Here is a 19,506-nt window from a genome sequence, read left to right on the forward strand (position 1 = left end):
AGGCACCAGATTCACTTTTTGTTATTTCCCCTGTCGGTAAAACCTTGTGAGCATGCCAAAAACTTGGGTGTGACTTTGGATGCTGATCTTAACTTCCAGAAGCACATATCTAATATCTCCAAGAATGCCTTTTATCATCTTAGGAATATATCTAAAGTTAGATGCTTCCTGTCACAGTCAGATTCTGAAAAGCTGGTTCATGCTTTTATTTTCAGTAGACTAGATTACAGTAATGCACTTTTTGCTGGACTGACAAAGCAGGTGTTAAATAAACTCCAGCTTATTCAGAATGCTGCAACCAGAGTATTAACTATAATTAACTATAATTAAAACTAAAAGGTTTGAACACATCACTCCTATTTTAACTTCTCTTCATAGGCTCCCAGTAAAACAAAGAATTGATTTTAAAATACTTCTTATTGTTTTTAAATCTATGAATGGCTTAGCTCCTTCCTACGTCATTGACATGCTCACTGAATACACACCGGACAGATCCCTTAGATCATCAAATAAAGGTCTCCTCACTATACCTAGAATAAACTCTAAATCAGCTTATGGTGCCTTCAGTCATGGTCCTACTCTCTGGAATTCTCTACCACATGAACTAAGGTCTGCTACAACAGTGTCTTCTTTTAAAAGCAGACTAAAAACATATCTCTTTTCGCAAGCTTTTAGTTAGATTAAAGTGTGTGTTTAACGGGAAAACTTTTATTTTAGAATCAGTATTATTACTATTATTCCCTTTTTACTAATAATAATAATAATACCTGCTTATCTTATTCGTTTTTATTGTAATACCTTCTTATCTTATATGTTCCTATCTTATATGTTTTTGTCATGTATGATCTTTGTCTATTTTTTGCTTTTTATTTTGAAGCATATTGAGTCTACACCTGTCGTATGAAATGTGCTATATAAATAAACTTGACTTGACTTGACTTGACTCAGATCTACATAACTTTATAGACTGACTAAATAAGAACAAATCAAAGATAAAAAATAAAGATAAAACTGAAATAATTGTTTTTGGTGCCAAAGAGGAGAGACTTAAAGTCACTGCTCACCTTGAATCCCTCTCACTGGAGACTAAAAACCAAGTCAGAAATCTTGGTGTAGTTATGGACTCTGACCTAAACTTCAACAGCCACATCAAGACAATTACAAAATCTGCCTACTATCACCTTAAAAATATTGCAAGAATTAAAGAATTCATGTCCAAGCAGGACCTTGAAAAACACAACACAACACAACACAACACAACACAACACAACACAACACAACACAACAGAGACATGCATTTATTTTTAGTAGGCTTGACTACTGTAACAGTGTCTTTGCAGGTCTCTCTAAAAAAGCTCTTAGACAACTGCAGCTCATCCAGAATGCTGCTGCCAGTGTTCAGACCAGGACTAAGAACATGGACCACATCACTCCAGTGCTGAGATCACTGCACTGGCTTCTTGTGTGCCAAAGAATTGAGCTTAAAATTCTGTTGCATGTTTATAAAGCACTTAATGGTTTAGGACCAAAATACATTTCTGATCTCCTTCAGTGTTATGAACCCGCCAGACCCCTCAGGTCTTCAGGTGCTGGTCTGCTTACTGTTCCCAGGGTCAGAAACAAAGCATGGAGAAGCAGCTTTTCGTTTTTTATGCTCCTCATGCCTGGAAGAAACTTCCAGAAAATCTGAGGTCTGCCTCCACTTCAAAATCTTTTAAATCAGGGCTTAAAACTTTTCTGTTTGCCAGGGCTTTTTAAGAAATTTAGGGCAACACTCATCTGCACTGGATTATTTATTTATTTATTTATATCTTTTATATTTTCTTTTAAATGTGATTTTAATGCACTTTTCACTTTTCTAATCTTTTCTAATCTAATCTTCGTCTTTTTATCTATGTCTTTATCTTTATTTTATTTATGTAAAGCACTTTGAATTGCCATGGTGTATGAAAAAAAATAAATAAATAAAAAAAAATAAACTTGCCTTGCCTTGCCTAGTAGTAGCAGTAGTAGCAGTAGTAGAGGTAGTACTCTCAATTAACCACTATTTCTAAGTGAACTGTGTAAGGATTAATACAATTGTGTGTGTGTGTGTGTGTGTGTGTGTGTGTGTGCAGGTATCGCTGTATGAAGTGTGTGAACCTCCATCTCTGTCAAAGCTGCTTCCTGACTGACAGACAAACCAAGAAACACAAAACTCACCATCCTGTTCTGGAGCACTGTACACAGGTACACACACACACACACACACACACACACACACACACACACACACTGTACACGTGTATACATGCACACAGACACACAGACACACAGTATACAGATACACACACACTGTACACAGACACACACACACGCACACACTGTACACAGGTACACACACATTGTACACAGGTATCTGCAAGACATCACAGGTTACACAGAGCATTGGACATAACACACCCACCCTTAAAAGGGTTGCTCTAAGGCAACCTCTGTCACAAGCACAACTCAATAAAATGGCAGAGGCAATTTAAGCCTAGAATAACATGCACTTACGACCTTGAAAGGGCATCTGCAAGCACATTGTTCTTCCCACGGACATACAAGGACAGGAGCACTAACCAGCAATGCCTTCAGGTTCTCAAGTGCAATCTGACATGTGTCAGACCAAGCAAAGGGGACCTTTGGACTAAGCAGATTGGTTAGTGGGGCAGCAACAGTGGCAAAGTTCTTGCAAAAGCTCCTATAATAACCTGCCATACCAAGGAACCTTTTCAACTCTCTGTGGGAGGAAGAACAGCATAGTTCACGATAGCTTCTACTTTAGCTCCAATAGGACAGACCTGACCACGACCGACAATCTTGCCTAGGTATGTAACTGTGGCCTGTCCAAACTCACACTTGGCGATGTTCAAGGTCAAGTTGGCAGCAACCAGCACTTTGTTTACCAGACGCTGAAATGTGTCTGGAGCATTTCGCATCCCAAAAGCCATGACTGTGTACTGGAAAACGTCATCAGGGGTCACAAAAGCAGAGATCTCCTGAGCCTGCTGAGTAAGGGGAACCTGCCAATAAGAGATCTAGCTTTGTTACAAAGGCTGCAGAACCGACTCTGTCAATACAGTCATCCAAATGGGGAAGGGGATAGGAGTCTGGCTTTGTTACGGCGTTTACCTTACGAAAATCAGTACAGAATCAAGGGAACGATCAGACTTGTCAACTAGTAGACAGGGGGAACTCCATGAGCTAGAACTAGGTTCAGCAATACCATGTTTTAACATGGTAAGCTGATGCTTGTCAGAGTTTACTCGATAGGGATGTTGCTTAATGGGAGCAGCATTACCTACATCAATGTCATGTTTAAGAACATTAGTGCATGTGGGCACATCAGAGAAGAGGGCTGAGTGTTGACAGGTTACCTGAATGATGTCATAGCGCTTGGGTGGGTTCAGGTAGGACAGATGAGAGTCCAAGTCAGCCAAGATCTTGGAGTTTGGCAACCTGCCCTGCAAGATCTCTTTTGAAGCAGCAACACTGGCTCCTTCACCAACTGCAAAAGATGGAGCACTCAACACAGCAACAGGTTTAACCTCTGAAGACAGTCTGGTTTCGGTCATAATAAGGTTTCAGCAGGTTCATGTGGCATAAACGTGTTTTACGTCTACGGTCTGGCATCTTAACAAGATAGTCGCACTCACCAGCCTGGCAGTCAATCACATATGACCCACTATAGTGAGCCTGCAAGACAGAACCAGGGAGTGGCAGAAACACTAGTACTCTGTCCCCTGGAGAAAACACTCACCGGCGAATTCACAAAAGGATTGCGCGGCCTTGTCTGTGCAAATAAGACAAAAAGAAACCGTGTAATTCACAAAGCACTCGCAAAGGATGAAATGCACTGCTATCTTCGCTGCCACGCAAATAGCATCTCGGTGCTCCTGTGCTATTTGCACGTATTTTAATTAGGTAATATGCATACATTTGGCGCAAAATTGGCTCCTTTCTATGCAAATGAGCCTCATTGCAAAAACAGTCCAATTCACAAAGATTGGTGCTAACTGCCACACTCAGTTAGAGTGAAATTATTAGCGTCTTCAGAGAGTTGGTAGTAATTGAAGCGCATTTATAAGGGGTGTCATGCCCAGACTTTCCAGTGATCATGGCAGCAGTGACTGTAGCAGGAGAAGGCGTCGTAATGCCAGGCGGGCTCGAGCGGATATCACTGGAGAATATCACTTGTTGATTTAACTGAGAATTGAATTGAATTGACCTTGCAAATGTCTCTGCAACAATTCCACCTTTGTATGACCTAAAAAATAAAATTGTCGGTAAATACAGTCTGTAAATAATATTTTGACATTATTATTACTATTACTATAGAACTTTAACAGATTGCTTCACAAACAAAAGCAAATAAATCAGTACAACCAAACAATCAATACAACTCAATTTCTCACTCTGAAAATATTTTCACTTCTCACTAGTCAGCACAGTGAGCTTTATTTTGGCCTAAAGATTCAGCTCCATGGACAGCCCCGCTCAAACTCATTTATTACCTCTGCCAAGGAGGTTATATTTTCGGTGCCGTTTGTTTGTGTTTGTTTGTTTGTTTGTTTGTTTGTTTGTCTGTCTGTCAGCAGGATTACGGAAAAACTACTGGCCCGATTTTCATGAAACTTGGTGGAAGGGTGTAGCATGGGCCAAGGAAGAACCCATTAAATTTTGGAGCGGATCCGTATATTGGTTGCGCTTGCACATTTGCATATCATAGAAGACTGGATTGGCCTTGGCGGAGGTCTGCGCTCGCGAGTGCCCTTCTAGTTTATTTTGGGATGCAGTGAGATGTAATGACAAACAAAGGATGCAGTGACAGGATGCAATTGTGTCATGAAAATATAATGAATAAAGCTCCCCTACATTCTCCTTTGTTCTCCGCTTCAAATCATGCCATCTTCTTTTGCAGTCTGAAGGTGCGTTTGGAAACACCAACAGCACTGACAGACTGGGATATTAAATCCCAAATATGGTTTCTCGCAGTCCCGGTTAAATTTCTTGCCTGAAGTTTTGAGGAATGCCTCTGCATCTCGTCCGTCAGGACTTGCAGCTTGCGGTCTAAAAATGTCATTTTTCTCTTTCTCTCTGCCATTATCCTGCCTATTGTGTTCTTGGCGCAAAGGCAACATTTATACTTTGCCACATTGATAATTGCAATCAGACGCAAAACAGGGGCAAATTGCACTCAGTTGCAACAGGTTATGGGCGTGTTTGCGCTGGCATATCATTAGTGCAATATCTTTTGTGAATCTTGAGACGGAGCAAATAGCGGTTGCAAATGATACGCAATTCATGGTGCTATTAGCGGCTGCAATCCATTCTTTGTGAATTCGCCCCTCAATGTTTAGTTTTCCTATCATACCAGCATTTCATCTTTTCCTGAGACACCTCCAGGTTTTGCTTTGCCAGTTCACACAACCTACTAAGCTTAAACACAGCTTGCACACAAAGTCAGGCAAGTTAGTAGGGGAAGAAAGTTTATCATCCAACCATTTCTCTTTCAGCAGTTGCAAAGGGCCTCTCACAGTACGGCCTCTCACAAGCTCAGCTGGGCTGAAACCAAGGGACTCCTGGGTCACTTCTCAAGCTGCAAAGAGGAGCAGGGGAACACCATCATCCCAGTCTTTCTCAGACTCCTTGCAGTAAGCTCGCAGCATTGATTTGAGAGTCTGGTGGAATCTCTCTTGTGCACCGTGTGATTCTGGATGGTAGGCAGATGAAGCACAATGCTGACTGTTGTCTCTGTTGTGTTGTGTTGAGGACGACTTGTTGTCTCTGTTGTGTTGAGGACGACTTGTTGTCTCTGTTGTGTTGAGGATGACTTGTTGTCTCTGTTGTGTTGTGTTGAGGACGACTTGTTCTCTCTGTTGTGTTGTGGATGACTTGTTGTCTCTGTTGTGTTGAGGACGACTTGTCTCTGTTGTGTTGTGTTGAGGATGACTTGTTGTCTCTGTTGTGTTGAGGACGACTTGTTGTCTCTGTTGTGTTGAGGATGACTTGTCTCTGTTGTGTTGTGTTGAGGACGACTTGTTGTCTCTGCTGTGTTGTGTTGAGGACTACTTGTCTCTGTTATGTTGTGTTGAGGACTACTTGTCTCTGTTATGTTGTGTTGAGGACGATTTGTTGTCTCTGTTATGTTGTGTTGAGGCCGACTTGTTGTCTCTGTTATGTTGTGTTGAGGACGACTTGTTGTCTCTGTTGTGTTGTGTTGAGGACTACTTGTCTCTGTTATGTTGTGGACGACTTGTTGTCTCTGTTGTGTTGTGTTGAGGACGACTTGTTGTCTCTGTTATGTTGTGTTGAGGACGACTTGTTGTCTCTGTTATGTTGTGTTGAGGACGACTTGTTGTCTCTGTTGTGTTGTGTTGAGGACGACTTGTTGTCTCTGTTGTGTTGTGTTGAGGACGACTTGTTGTCTCTGTTGTGTTGTGTTGAGGACGACTTGTTGTCTCTGTTATGTTGTGTTGTGGACGACTTGTTGTCTCTGTTGTGTTGTGTTGAGGACGACTTGTTGTCTCTGTTATGTTGTGTTGTGGACGACTTGTTGTCTCTGTTGTTTTGTGTTGAGGACGACTTGTTGTCTCTGTTGTTTTGTGTTGAGGACGACTTGTCTGTTATGTTGTGTTCAGGCCGACTTGTTGTCTCTGTTATGTTGTGTTGTGGACGACTTGTTGTCTCTGTTGTGTTGTGTTGAGGACGACTTGTTGTCTCTGTTATGTTGTGTTGAGGACGACTTGTCTCTGTTATGTTGTGTTGAGGACGACTTGTTGTCTCTGTTGTGTTGTGTTGAGGACGACTTGTTGTCTCTGTTGTGTTGTGTTGAGGACGACTTGTTGTCTCTGTTATGTTGTGTTGAGGACGATTTGTTGTCTCTGTTATGTTGTGTTGAGGACGACTTGTTGTCTCTGTTTTGTTGTGTTGAGGACGACTTGTTGTCTCTGTTATTTTGTGTTGAGGACGACTTGTCTGTTATGTTGTGTTGAGGATGACTTGTTGTCTCTGTTGTGTTGTGTTGAGGACGACTTGTCTGTTATGTTGTGTTGAGGACGACTTGTTGTCTCTGTTGTGTTGTGCTGAGGACGACTTGTTGTCTCTGTTATGTTGTGTTGAGGACGACTTGTCTCTGTTATGTTGTGTTGAGGACGACTTGTCTCTGTTATGTTGTGTTGAGGACGACTTGTCTCTGTTATGTTGTGTTGAGGACGACTTATTGTCTCTGTTATGTTGTGTTGAGGACGACTTGTCTCTGTTATGTTGTGTTGAGGACGACTTGTTGTCTGTTATGTTGTGTTGAGGACGACTTGTCTCTGTTATGTTGTGTTGAGGACGACTTGTCTCTGTTATGTTGTGTTGAGGACGACTTGTTGTCTGTTATGTTGTGTTGAGGACGACTTGTCTCTGTTATGTTGTGTTGAGGACGACTTGTTGTCTCTGTTATGTTGTGTTGAGGACGACTTGTTGTCTCTGTTATGTTGTGTTGAGGACGACTTGTTGTCTCTGTTATGTTACGTTGAGGACGACTTGTTGTCTGTTATGTTGTGTTGAGGACGACTTGTTGTCTCTGTTATGTTGTGTTGAGGACGACTTGTTGTCTCTGTTATGTTGTGTTGAGGACGACTTGTCAAAAAAAAAATTCGTGAGTGTCAAATGTGACATTGATTTTGGCTGTTTACCGCAAGTTTATCTCATTTTCTAACAAAAAATCACTTTCAATTTTCAGGAGCTCATGTTAGGCATGACTGCTCCTGACGACTCTCTCTCTCTCTCTCTCTCTGTCTCTCTCTCTCTCTCTCTCTCTCTCTGTCTCTCTCTCTCTCTCTCTCTCTCTCTCTCTCTCTCTCTCTCTCTCTGTGTGTGTGAGCGTGGAGTGAGTGCGGGTCTACAGAGCGAGTGGTTTTTCTATCTTTTTCTATCTTTCTCATGCTTGTTTAAGTTGTGAGTTAGTTAGTTTGATTGTTGGCTGGTTGGCTGAACAGAGGGCCGTCAGGTGGACTGAGCTCGCGCATCGAAATAAACGCCGATATAATATAATTGTATAGATTCTACTTTAGCTTCAGTTAGCTTCATCTTACATGCAAACAACGGTGGATACCGGTAAACTCCTGGCGCCTGTTATACATGTAACTGTAGTTTGTAGTAACATACAAGTGCCACAAGATGGCAGTATGCCACAAGACGGCTCGGCCGGCGGAAGACTCTGGAGCGTGCCATCCTCGATTACCGTAATTATCGTAATGCATTGCAGTAACAAAAAAACGGCTACCTAACGTACCCCAACAGAAGCAGATCAGAAAACAAGGAGGCTTCGTACTAAAATATGAGCAAATATACTTATCAAACAGAGGGAATTAGAAATAAAGGCCTGTCTCTAATATAAGCCTGCTTCCAATAAAGGCCCGGTACCCACTGCAGTTGAGGTAAATAAAGGCCCGGGCCACTATTAGAGGAAATACGGTACTCAAGAGGACAGCAGTCCTATTGCAAATCAAGTGGGTTCAGGAAGAAGTGATACAGGTAGGGAGGCCGGAGCAGAGGAAGGGCTGGCAGTAGATGTGGACATGGTGGATGAGGAGGAGTCTAAAGGTGATTCGGCAGAAAAGAAAGTCTAAAAACACAATAACTAGTTCACAAGCAAAAAAAGTGACTGTGGGCAAAGAAAACCTAAAGAAAGTGAGTAAACAGAAGGGTACAGGGTCTGACTTCAGTTCAGGAGATGAGTCTGATGTTTGGGAGAGTGATGTTTCTTTGGATGTGAAAGCAAAAAATGCTTATGGGGTGGAAGAAATGAAACAGTTTTTACAGAAAACAAAAAATATGAAAGGTGTGAAAGTAGAGAAGTATTTCCCAGATAAAGAGTTGTTCATTGAGTCAGCCAGATCAAATATGAAGCGCAGAGGAAAAGTTTTTCTGAGCAAGAAGTTTACAGGTTGAGGAAGTTTGTGCAGAAAGTCAGACAAGAACTCAACAATGATGATGGAGAGGAAACAGCATAATGTCTTTGTTTTTTTTTACTGTCTACATGGGCGCTCCTATCTCTTTCTCCTATGAGTAAGTTCAGAGTTGCCACCTTGAATTTAAATGGAGCGAGGGATGAGTTTGTACAGATGAAAGGCGTTGATGTAATGTTGGTACAGGAAACACACAGTGATGAAGTGAATGAATCAGATTGGAAGGCAGAATGGGAGGGTGAGGTTTGTCTGAACTCAGTGAGCGGGGGGGTTGGCATCCTTTTCTCTAAGAGTTTTTTGCCAATCTCATATGAGATACAGCAAAAGGTAGAGGGGAGGCTTATGGTAGTTAAAGCCAAGTTTGAACGCTACACAGTTATTTTCATTAATATGTATGCACCTGTTGGTCTGAATAGAGTAGCGTTACTACATGTGCTGAATGATATTCTGATGAGTTGTAATTCAGATGATTTTTTGTTTTTGGGAGGAGATTTTAATTGCACTCAGAATGATCAGTTGGATAGGAAGCATACTGAACCTCACAGAGAATCACAGAGTACTGAACCAGCTTATTGAAACACATGATTTAGTGGATGTTTGGAGAAGATTGCATGACAAGAAGAGGCAGTATACATGGGCTCATGTCAGAGACAATGTTATTTCTTTAGCCAGGCTGGACAGGTTTTATTGTTTTAACCATCATTTTGGTGTTAAAATGTGTCAAATGTTGCCTGTAGGTTTTACTGACCATTCTTTGGTTTTGAGTGATGTTTTTATTGCAAATGTGAAACCAAAGAGTGCATACTGGCATTTTAACTCTACATTACTTTGTGATGTTAATTTCAAAGAGACTTTCAAGTTTTTTTGGAAAGGTTTTAGGTGTGAAAAGCAGAATTTCACATCACTGAGGCAGTGGTGGGATTGTGGAAAAGTAAAAATGAAGCAGCTATGTCAGCAGTACACTCTCAATGTCACACGGACCATTACAAGGTCAGTGAGTGATCTAGAGATTGAGATGGTGGAACTTCAAAGTGGATTTGAGTCCACAGGAAATCGAGGACATTTTGAAGTCCTCAAATCCAAAAAAAGTATGCTTGAAGACCTACTAGGCATAAAAGCGCAGGGAGCCTTGGTTCAGGCAAGGTTTCAGAGCGCTAATCTTATGGATACACCTTCCAGGTTTCTACACACCTTATGCTCGGCTGAAGGACAGGAGATAACAGAGGCTGGAGAGATTCGGCATACGGCAGTGAAGTTCTAGAGTGATGTTCAAGAGATGTTCAACTGTTCAAGAGTGAATATAAAGGAAATGAATTGCTGTTTGCTTCGTTTTGTGATGGACTTCCACAGATCTCTGCTGAAGAGAATCCTGGTCTTGGGGAACCTCTGAGACCGGCTGAGTTGCATACCGCTCTGCAGGGCATGGAGGGGGACAAAGCCCCCGGCATTGACGGGCTGCCGGTTGATTTTTATAAAGCTTTCTGAGAGGAGTTGGGTGAAGATGTGTTGGCAGTGTTGAACGAAAGCTTTAAGGAAATGTCTTTGCCGTTAAGTTGCAGGAGAGCTGTGATAGCTCTGTTGCCGAAAAAAGGTGATCTACAGGACATTAAGAACTGGCGGCCGGTCTCTCTCCTCTGCACGGACTATAAGTCATTCATCAAGACCAGACCTACTGTGTGCCTGGTAGGTCTATTGTAGACAATGTGTCTTTAATTAGGGATGTTTTGGACGTCTCTAGTTCATTGGGCTTGAATGTTGGTCTCATTTCGTTAGACCAAGAAAAAGCTTTTGACAGGGTTGAGCACCTCTACCTTTGGAGGATCTTGAAGCAGTTTGGTCTCAACCCAGGTCTTGTAGCTATGATCAAGGTATGTTACCAAGACATTGAGAGTGTGCTGAAGATCAATGGAGGACTGAGTGCTCCGTTTAAAGTAGAGAGAGGGGTCCGACAAGGTTGTTCTCTGTCGGGAATGTTATATGCTCTGTCTATTGAACCTCTGCTGCACAGAATACGGTCTGGTATTAATGGTCTGATCCTACCAGGTTTTAGCACAGCACATATTCTGTCTGCATATGCGGATGATGTTTTAGTCCTGGTCACCAATCAAAAAGATGTTGATGATTTAGGAAAAAGTGTTAAGGATTTTGGAACTTTAACAATGGCAAAAGTAAATTGGAAAAAGAGTGAAGCCTTGGCAGTGGGGAGGTGGTCTGGTGGTCTCCCAAATTTACTGGGGGGTTTAGTATGGAAGAAAGGTGGCATCAAATATTTGGGTATTTACCTGGGTGATGAAATAACAGTGAACAAGAACAAGAACAAGGAAAATTAAATAAATGGAAATGGTTGTTGCCTAAAATGTCTTTTAGAGGGAGAATTTTAGTGATTAATAATCTGGTGGCCTCTGCATTGTGGCATCGCTTAGCTTGTATGGAGCCACCTAGTGGTTTAATTAAAAAGTTGCAAGCAATTTTAGTAGATTTTTTTTGGCACAGATTACACTGGGTACCTCAAGCTATTCTTTTTTTGCCTAAGGAAGAAGGGGGGCAAGGTTTAGTACATATTGAAAGTAGAATGGCAACTTTTCGTGTTCAGTTTATACAGAAATATCTCACAACTGGATGTAAATATCTTGTTTGGAAGGATGTTGCGAGTGCTATTTTGAGGAGAGTAAATGAGCTTGGAATTGATGCTGCTTTGTTTTTAATGGATGTAAATTTTTTTAATTTGTCTGAACTGTCTCCGTTTTACAAAGGGGTTTTTAAAGCATGGAATCTTTTTAAGTGGAAAATGTTTGGGCCTGCTGATTCTCTGTACTGGTTGTTGGAAGAACCTCTTGTTGGTGGGGCTAGGATGGACGTACAGGACAGCTCAACACCAGGGCTGCGGTCGAATAGTCTTTTTTGCTTAGGAAGGTTCCTAACTGAGTGAAATGACCCGGAAGTATCTAAGAGGCAGCATGATAAGAGCTGTTCAAATTCTCTAAATGCTAAGGAAAGGTGCTTCAATGCTTCCTTACTTAGCTCCTTTAGCATAGGATACACTGGACGATCCTTTACGAAAGGAAAGGAGATAATGCCGTCCCACAATTCCTTGCAGCAGCAACATTTAAAGCAACGCACCATTCGGCCGTTCACGAAAACAAACGATCATGACCGACAAGGGACGCAGATCATCATGCAAGTTACCATTGCTTATTAAGCATTTTCCATCTTATGCCATAACCTATGCTCAGTTTGCATTAGTTATTTCTTCATTCTGAGCGTTGTTGTATTGCCAGCCTTTAGGAATATCATTAATTAATTTTACTTAGGTCGCAGATGCTGAAACTCTTGCCTTAATAAAGGCCTGTATCAGCCATAACAACTTCAAAGCACAATCAAGTCAACATTTCAGGGTGTTTACTGAGTTGTGTGGTGGTTCTTAAGCTATTATATGCATAGGCTTATACGGGGCGAAGTATCTAAGATGCTTTTAGTAGTCCATATTCGGAACATTGTAGTTTCACCACAGCAGACCCACGTCATTAACATCCGCTTTTCCTAAACCCTTATGAATTCTCCTTCACATCTTTCCTTGACATCATGATGTTTTCCAACGAGGTCAAGGAAAAGTGGTTAGGAATAGGAGTTAGGACATATTTTTTTGACTATTCGACCGCAGCCCAAGCCTCACCCGCACACCGTGTACCACTGGAGTGATTACACTTAAGAAAATAGTAGATGCAGCTGGACCAGGTTTAATGGATGCACATGCGGCAGCTGATCTGCTGGGTCTGAGGTCTGTCCGCTACATAAAGAACATCTTAAAACGATGGTCTGAAAAACTGTCTAAGGAGGACTTTGAACTTTTGAGGATTTACAGTGAGGGGGAGGAAACCCCGGATGAAGAGGACCCTTTCCCGGAGTTGGAGCTTTACCCTGATTTGAATGGCTGTTCTGGACTTTTGCTGGATGTAAAACATGAAAAAAAAGGTGTTGATTTATATACTGTAAATGGCAAGGTGTTGTATAAGTGTTGTGTTAAAGCTCTCAACAAAAGCAAGTTAAATGGAAAAGAAGACTCAGTGTGGAGGAGTTTGGAGGTAACTGGTGCAGATAAACCAGGGTGGACAGTTTTGTATAAACTCCCCTCAAAGAAACGAACTGGTGATTTGCAGTGGAGAATTCTCCATGGAGCTGTGGCTGTTAACGCTTTCATATCTGTAATGAATCCCACGTTTCAAATGAACGTCCTTTCTGTGCAAGGGTGGAAACTATTTTTCATTGTTTTTTAGAGTGTGGAAGGCTTGAGGATTTATTTAGTACCTTAGAGACCTTGTTTTTGTTTTTCAAAGAGAAATGGTCTAAAGTTGTTTTTATATTTGAGGCTGGTTACAGGAAAACTAATGCTGCTAAGTGGCAATTGTTAAATTTTCTTTTGGGTGAAGCAAAAATGGCATTATATCTTACAAGAAGAAACAAAATGAAAAAGGAAGTGTTTCAGGATTTGGTCCATGTGTTTGTCTCACTGGTAAGAGCGAGGGTTTGGATAGATTTTAGATTTCATAAAGAAATGAAAAGTTTGGATACCTTTGTTCAACAGTGGTGTTGAATGATGTCATCTGTTCAGTGGAGAATGAGGAGTTAGTATTTGGTGTCATTTTTAAGTGAAAGTGCCTGGGGCAATTTTTTGTTTGTTTTTGTTTGTTTTTTTTGTTATAAGGTTGAATTTGTTCTTTACAATTATAAATGTGTGTTTAGTACGATAAGGTAATGATCATGATTTGTTTATTGTACAGTATGTGATATATATATATTGTGTTGAGACAAAGTTCTTGTATTAACACCGTGTAAAATAAAGTTTTTTTCAAAATTCAAAAATTCTCTCTCTCTCCCCTCCCTCTCTCTCTCTCTCTCTCTCTCTCGTTCTCTCTCTCTCTCTGACTCTGTCTCTGTCTCTCTCTCTGTCTGACTCTCTCTCTCTCTCTGTCTGTCAATTCAGTTCAATTCAATAAGCTTTATTGGCATGACAGTTGTGTAACAATATTGCCAAAGCAAATGTGCACTGATAGAGCTCATCCATAAAAATTAAAGAAAGGTAAAACATACATTTGTCTCACAAAACAGACATTACACAAATCCATCATAACATGAAATAACAGATGAACAACAATAAAAGTACTGTATATGGACAGAGTCTTAAGAGAACTGTCTGTCCATATATCCGTCTATCCGTCCGTCTGTCTGTCTGTCTGTGTGTTTGTCTGTCTGTCTGTCTGCTTGTCTGTCTGTGTGTCTGTCTGCCTGTCTGTCTGAACATCAGTAGAACTATATGGACAGGGTCTTCAGAGGACAGTCAGCTGTCCCTCAGGCTGTGGCAACTCAACATATTTTGCTGCTGTGTTTGCAGTCTTTCCATCACCTAGAACTAACTGTAACTGATGATTGTCAGGTAGTTGATCAAACTCAGAAACAGCATTTTTAAATAGGTCAAAATATGTCCTCCTTATATCTTCATATTTTTTACAGTGAAGAAGAAAGTGCAGCTCTGTCTCGACCTCACCTGTCCTGCAGTGACCACAGAGTCTTTCTTCTTCTGGGAGCCAGGTTTTCTTCCTGGTCAGGATCTGTCTCTCTGAGTCTGTACCTGGTCAGGATCTGTCTGTCTCTCTGAGTCTGTACCTGGTCAGGATCTGTCTGTCTCTCTGAGTCTGTACCTGGTCAGGATCTGTCTGTCTCTCTGAGTCTGTACCTGGTCAGGATCTGTCTGTCTCTCTGAGTCTGTACCTGGTCAGGATCTGTCTCTGCTTTTTATCTCTGACAGTCAAGAGATATTCCTCCAATTCATATTCACTTTTTAGGGTCCGATAACATTCTAATTTACTTTGAGTTTTAGTTTCAGTGTCCCAATGTTTCAAATAATTGTTCTTGCAATCTTTGATTATTTGATTGACTTTTATGTTTTTAAGAGCAGTGCTGGTCTGAGGACAGTTTGTGTTGGTATTTGTTAGTGTGTTAGTTAGTCTCAGTACCAGCTGACTTAGAGGACTCTTTTCAGGGTTCAGTTCTTGGGTTTTGAGAGCTTTGAAATGAAGTGACTCTTCGGGACTTGATTTTAAATGCATCCAGAATTTTAGGGATCTTTTTTGGACGTGAATTATGAGTGGGTATCTGCCTAATTCTGCCCTACATGCATTAGTTGGTGTTTTCCTTTGAATTTTCAGGATCAATCGACAGAATTCAGCATGTAAGGTTTCAGTCGGATGCTTGTCCCATCTAGTGTAGCTATGGTGACCGAGTGGACCCCACACCTCACTTCCATACAGCGCAATGGGCTGAATTACACTATCAAAAATTTTACACCAAATTGGAATTGGAATATCATTATTGTAAAATTTCTTATGTATTGCATATAGAGCTCTGCGAGCTTTGTCCTTTAATGCATTCACTGCCATGTTGAAATGACCCGATGCAGTAATGATCAGACCAGGTTAGTATACTGCATGGTGTGCTCTAAGGCGGTGCTGCCTAGACTGAACTGGTATCCGTGTTCCTGACATCTGGGCTTCTTTTGAATGACCATGATGTTGGTCTTTCTCAGGTTTACTGCCAGGGCCCAGGTCTGGCAGTAGTTCTCCAGCAGGTCCAGGTGCTGCTGTAGGCCCTGTGCAGTGGGTGACAGCAGCACCAGGTCGTCTGCATAGAGCAGGAATTTGATTTCCTTATCTTGTAGCCTGAGTCCGGGGGCTGCAGATTGTTCCAACTGCACCGCTAATTCATTAATATAAATGTTAAATAATGTTGGACTCATGCTGCAACCCTGCCGAACTCCTCTTCTTTGGGTGAAGAACTCTGTACGTTTTTCGCCAATTTTTATCGCGCTTTTGTTTTTCGAATACATTGATTTTATTACATCATATACTTTACCCCCTACACCACTTTGTAAAAGTTTGTAATATAATCCCTCATGCCAAATAGAATCAAATGCTTTTTTGAAGTCAATAAAGCATGCAAAAATGTTTCCATTTTTGGTTTGGTTTACATGTGTATTGATTAGGGTGTGCAGGGTGTAAATATGGTCCGTAGTACGGTGATTTGGGAGAAATCCAATTGGACCTTTGCTCAGGACATTGTGTTCGTTAAGGCAGGTTAGGATTCGATTGTTTAAAATGCTACTAAATAACTTCCCCGGATTACTGCTCACTGTATGTCTCTCTCTCTCTCTCTCTCTCTCTCTCTCTCTCTCACTCTCTCTTTCTCTCAGCCAACCTGGAGAGAGTCTCTGGCCTCATTAGTGCACAGCGCTCGTCACGCCTTGTTACCACGACGATATACAAGGCGGGAGGCAGAGAGGAGGAGAGGCCTGATGTGGGCGGAGCCAGGAGAGACTCAGAGCAGGTGAGACAGGTGTGACAGCGATGGACGCTCTTAAAGGAGCACATGCCTCTGCTACTCTTTCCTGAAGCAGTCTCACTACACAACACTAGTGTCAAGGCAGCGGTGAGAGAGAGGTTCTTCTTCTTCTTCTTCTTCTTCTTCTTCTCCTGACTGTCAGGGCGTCCTGCTGACTCAGCGGTCTGGGCATACCTGTCAACATTGGGCTTTGAAAATAAGGGAGATTTTCCGGGACCCCCACCCGACCATTATTTTAACACTAGTACAGTGCCCGTTCAAAACGTGCCTGTCCGGAATGGGCCGATTGCTGCTTGCAGCTTTCTCGAGAACCGCTCATGCCCGTACCGCTCGTGCCCCTAGTGCAGCTTTCTCGAGAACCGCTCATGCCCGTACCGCTCGTGCCCCTAGTGCAGCTTTCTCGAGAACCGCTCATGCCCGTACCGCTCGTGCCCCGCTGCTGCACAGAGCGCTGTCCGCTTGTTTATTCAAAGTTTAGTAATATTGAACGTGTCGCGTGTCCAAATTGCACCAAATCCGACACTGCACGTCCTTGGGTCCCCAGTCCCCAGACTTCACCAGTGAGACTAAACTGCGCTTGAACCGTAGAAGCAGTTTACAGCCTTCCATTGGTTGACGTGCGCTCCTATTGGCTAGTTTTACTGCCTCCGCCTCTGTTTTTTTCTCCTGTGTGTGTTCGTTCTTCTCTCTCGGGCAGTTTAACTGAGCGGGGCGCGTGCCTTTTTCCCGCTCAGCCAGTCAGAGCCCTGAAGCCCCGCCCCGCTGCACTCAGACACAGAGCTGAGCGGCTTGCTGTTCGCTTGTTTAGTCAAAGTTTATTAACGTGTCACGGACACACACACACACACACACACACACACTCACTCACAGACAGAGGTTCCTCGAATTAGTAGATTATGAAAGGGATTTCCTCTCTCGGTTGCAGAGATCTACCAACTAGCATGCTGGTTGACAGCTTTTTTCCCACCGCGACCAATTCGTTTGTTTCCCAACATACTTCTGGTCAGGAATGGATAAATAGTCTCCCAAGTGTCTAAATGTCTATACAGATATTTAGGTTTTTTTGCTGGCGTCTGATCAGGGACGGACTAGGACAAGAAAATGGCCCTGGACTTTTTGACCCAGACCGGCCCACATCCAGCCTGCGAATATTCCACCATCCCCACCCCATTGACGCATACATGAATACAGCAAGACTTAGTGTCACTACTTATACAATATATAAATTAATACTGCATACGGTCCAGCAGACCACCACTGTGAGGAGACCACAACATTGAGCATTTAGTGCTCAATGTTAGGGCTATATTTGAAAGGTGATATAATCTATATCAATACAGATGAAATCAGTCAGGGATTGCCATTGCCATTTTTAGCACTTTAATTTGGTAACTATAAATAAATATTTAAATTAACCAACACCAGGTAAGAATAAATTCTAACAAACTATAATGTTGTCTAATAACAAACTACAATTAAAAAGGTGGAGTAAAGGGACGGGCATGTAGAGAGAGTCATTTTGATGCCTCAGCTTCACGGGCCGTTATTTTTTCTCCCTCAGTTTCTCTGCCCCACCTTTTCTTTTTTTGGAAGGATTCCTTTCCATTTTGTTGTGGTGTGTGGGTGTAGGTATCACTCATCCACCTCTCTCTCTCTCTCTCTCTCTCTCTCACTCTCTCTCACTCACCGCTCTCTCTCTCTCTCTCTCTCTCACTCTCTCTCTCACTCACCGCTCTCTCTCTCTCTCACACACTCTCTCTCACTCACCGCTCTCTCTCTCTCTCACTGCTCTCTCTCTCTCTCACTCTCTCACTCACCGCTCTCTCTCTCTCTCACTGCTCTCTCTCACTGCTCTCTCACTCACCACTCTCTCTCTCTCTCTCTCTCTCTCACTCACCGCTCTCTCTCTCTCACTACTCTCTCTCTCTCTCTCTCACTCACCGCTCTCTCTCTCTCTCTCACTCACCGCTCTCTCTCTCTCTCTCACTCACCTCTCTCTCTCTCGCTCACTCACCTCTCTCTCTCTCTCTCACTCACCTCTCTCTCTCTCACTGCTCTCTCTCTCTCTCTCTCTCTCACTCTCTCTCTCTCTCTCACTGCTCTCTCTCTCTCTCACTGCTCTCTCTCTCTCTCTCTCACTCTCTCACTCACCGCTCTCTCTCTCACTGCTCTCTCTCTCTCTCTCTCTCTCTCACTCACCGCTCTCTCTCTCTCTCACCTCTCTCTCGCTCACTCACCTCTCTCTCTCTCTCTCTCTCTCACTCACCTCTCTCTCTCTCGATCACTCACCTCTCTCTCTCTCTCTCTCTCTCTCTCTCACTCACCTCTCTCTCTCTGTGTAACTGTAAAAATAAAAACAGGGAAAATACGGGAGATTTACGGGGAAAGTTATGGGAGCGCGGCGGGAGAGTGGGTGAAAATACAGGAGAAACCCGGGAGAAACGGGAGAGTTGACAGGTCTGGGTCTGGGGTGCGTGGCGTCCTGGTTCGGGTCTGACCCGGGACCATCTGTCATCCCCTTCCCCCAGGAGATTTCTGCTCCACTTCTTCTTCCTGTTTCCAGTTGCTTCCATAACATTTTGTGGGTTAGTGTTGGACAGTGTTTTGAGGGTTAGGCAGCATTTCCGTCTCTCTCTCCACTCATCTTATGTAATCTCTAGATGAACTGAATCCAAAGACCTGGCAGCAATCTTTAAATCTTTAAACCAACCTTCTCTTTGCAGCATGCCTCCTTCTGATTCCTCAACACGATTGGCTGCCTCACCTGTCCGTCAAAGTCCTTCCTCTTCAGCAAGCCCCCAACCCGACGGAGGTCTTTCCCATGATGCATCAGTCCCCTCTTATTCCTCCAAAGGCCTGCATACTGAGGAGGAAACACAACAGGTGACCTCTGACCCCGCTGACCAAAAGGAGTTCTTTCTTCTTATTTTACTTCAATTCTAAAGAGTCTGATTTATTTTTTATTATTTTGCTTCAACATCTAAAGTCTGATTTATTTTGTCTTCACCAGACTTGCCAGATTGTGTTTCTGTATCTGAACAGTTTGATTTCAGACTCCTTCAGATATTTGATTCTAATAGGAAATAGTAAAATTACTGAAGTTGGGATCACATGTATTTATTAAATATTG

The 19,506-nt window shown here is 42.5% G+C and overlaps 2 protein-coding genes across 2 annotated transcripts in view; both read left to right on the forward strand.

The window, feature by feature from the left end:
- cd59a (CD59 molecule (CD59 blood group) a) overlaps positions 1 to 11,928 on the forward strand; it is a 45,943-nt gene extending 34,015 nt beyond the window's left edge. The window contains exon 6 of the mRNA XM_078291212.1: positions 11,864 to 11,928. The gene's annotated coding sequence lies outside the window, so the exon portion shown is untranslated. The remainder of the gene's footprint in view (positions 1 to 11,863) is intronic.
- Positions 1 to 19,506, forward strand: part of dytn (dystrotelin) — a 38,142-nt gene that overhangs the window by 13,717 nt on the left and 4,919 nt on the right. Inside the window, exons 8-9 of the mRNA XM_078291218.1 lie at positions 2,118 to 2,229; positions 16,228 to 16,361. Coding sequence (XP_078147344.1) covers positions 2,118 to 2,229; positions 16,228 to 16,361 — 246 coding nt within the window. The remainder of the gene's footprint in view (positions 1 to 2,117; positions 2,230 to 16,227; positions 16,362 to 19,506) is intronic.

The sequence above is a fragment of the Centroberyx gerrardi genome, chromosome 21, assembly GCF_048128805.1.
Source record: "Centroberyx gerrardi isolate f3 chromosome 21, fCenGer3.hap1.cur.20231027, whole genome shotgun sequence".
Lineage (NCBI taxonomy): Eukaryota > Metazoa > Chordata > Actinopteri > Beryciformes > Berycidae > Centroberyx > Centroberyx gerrardi.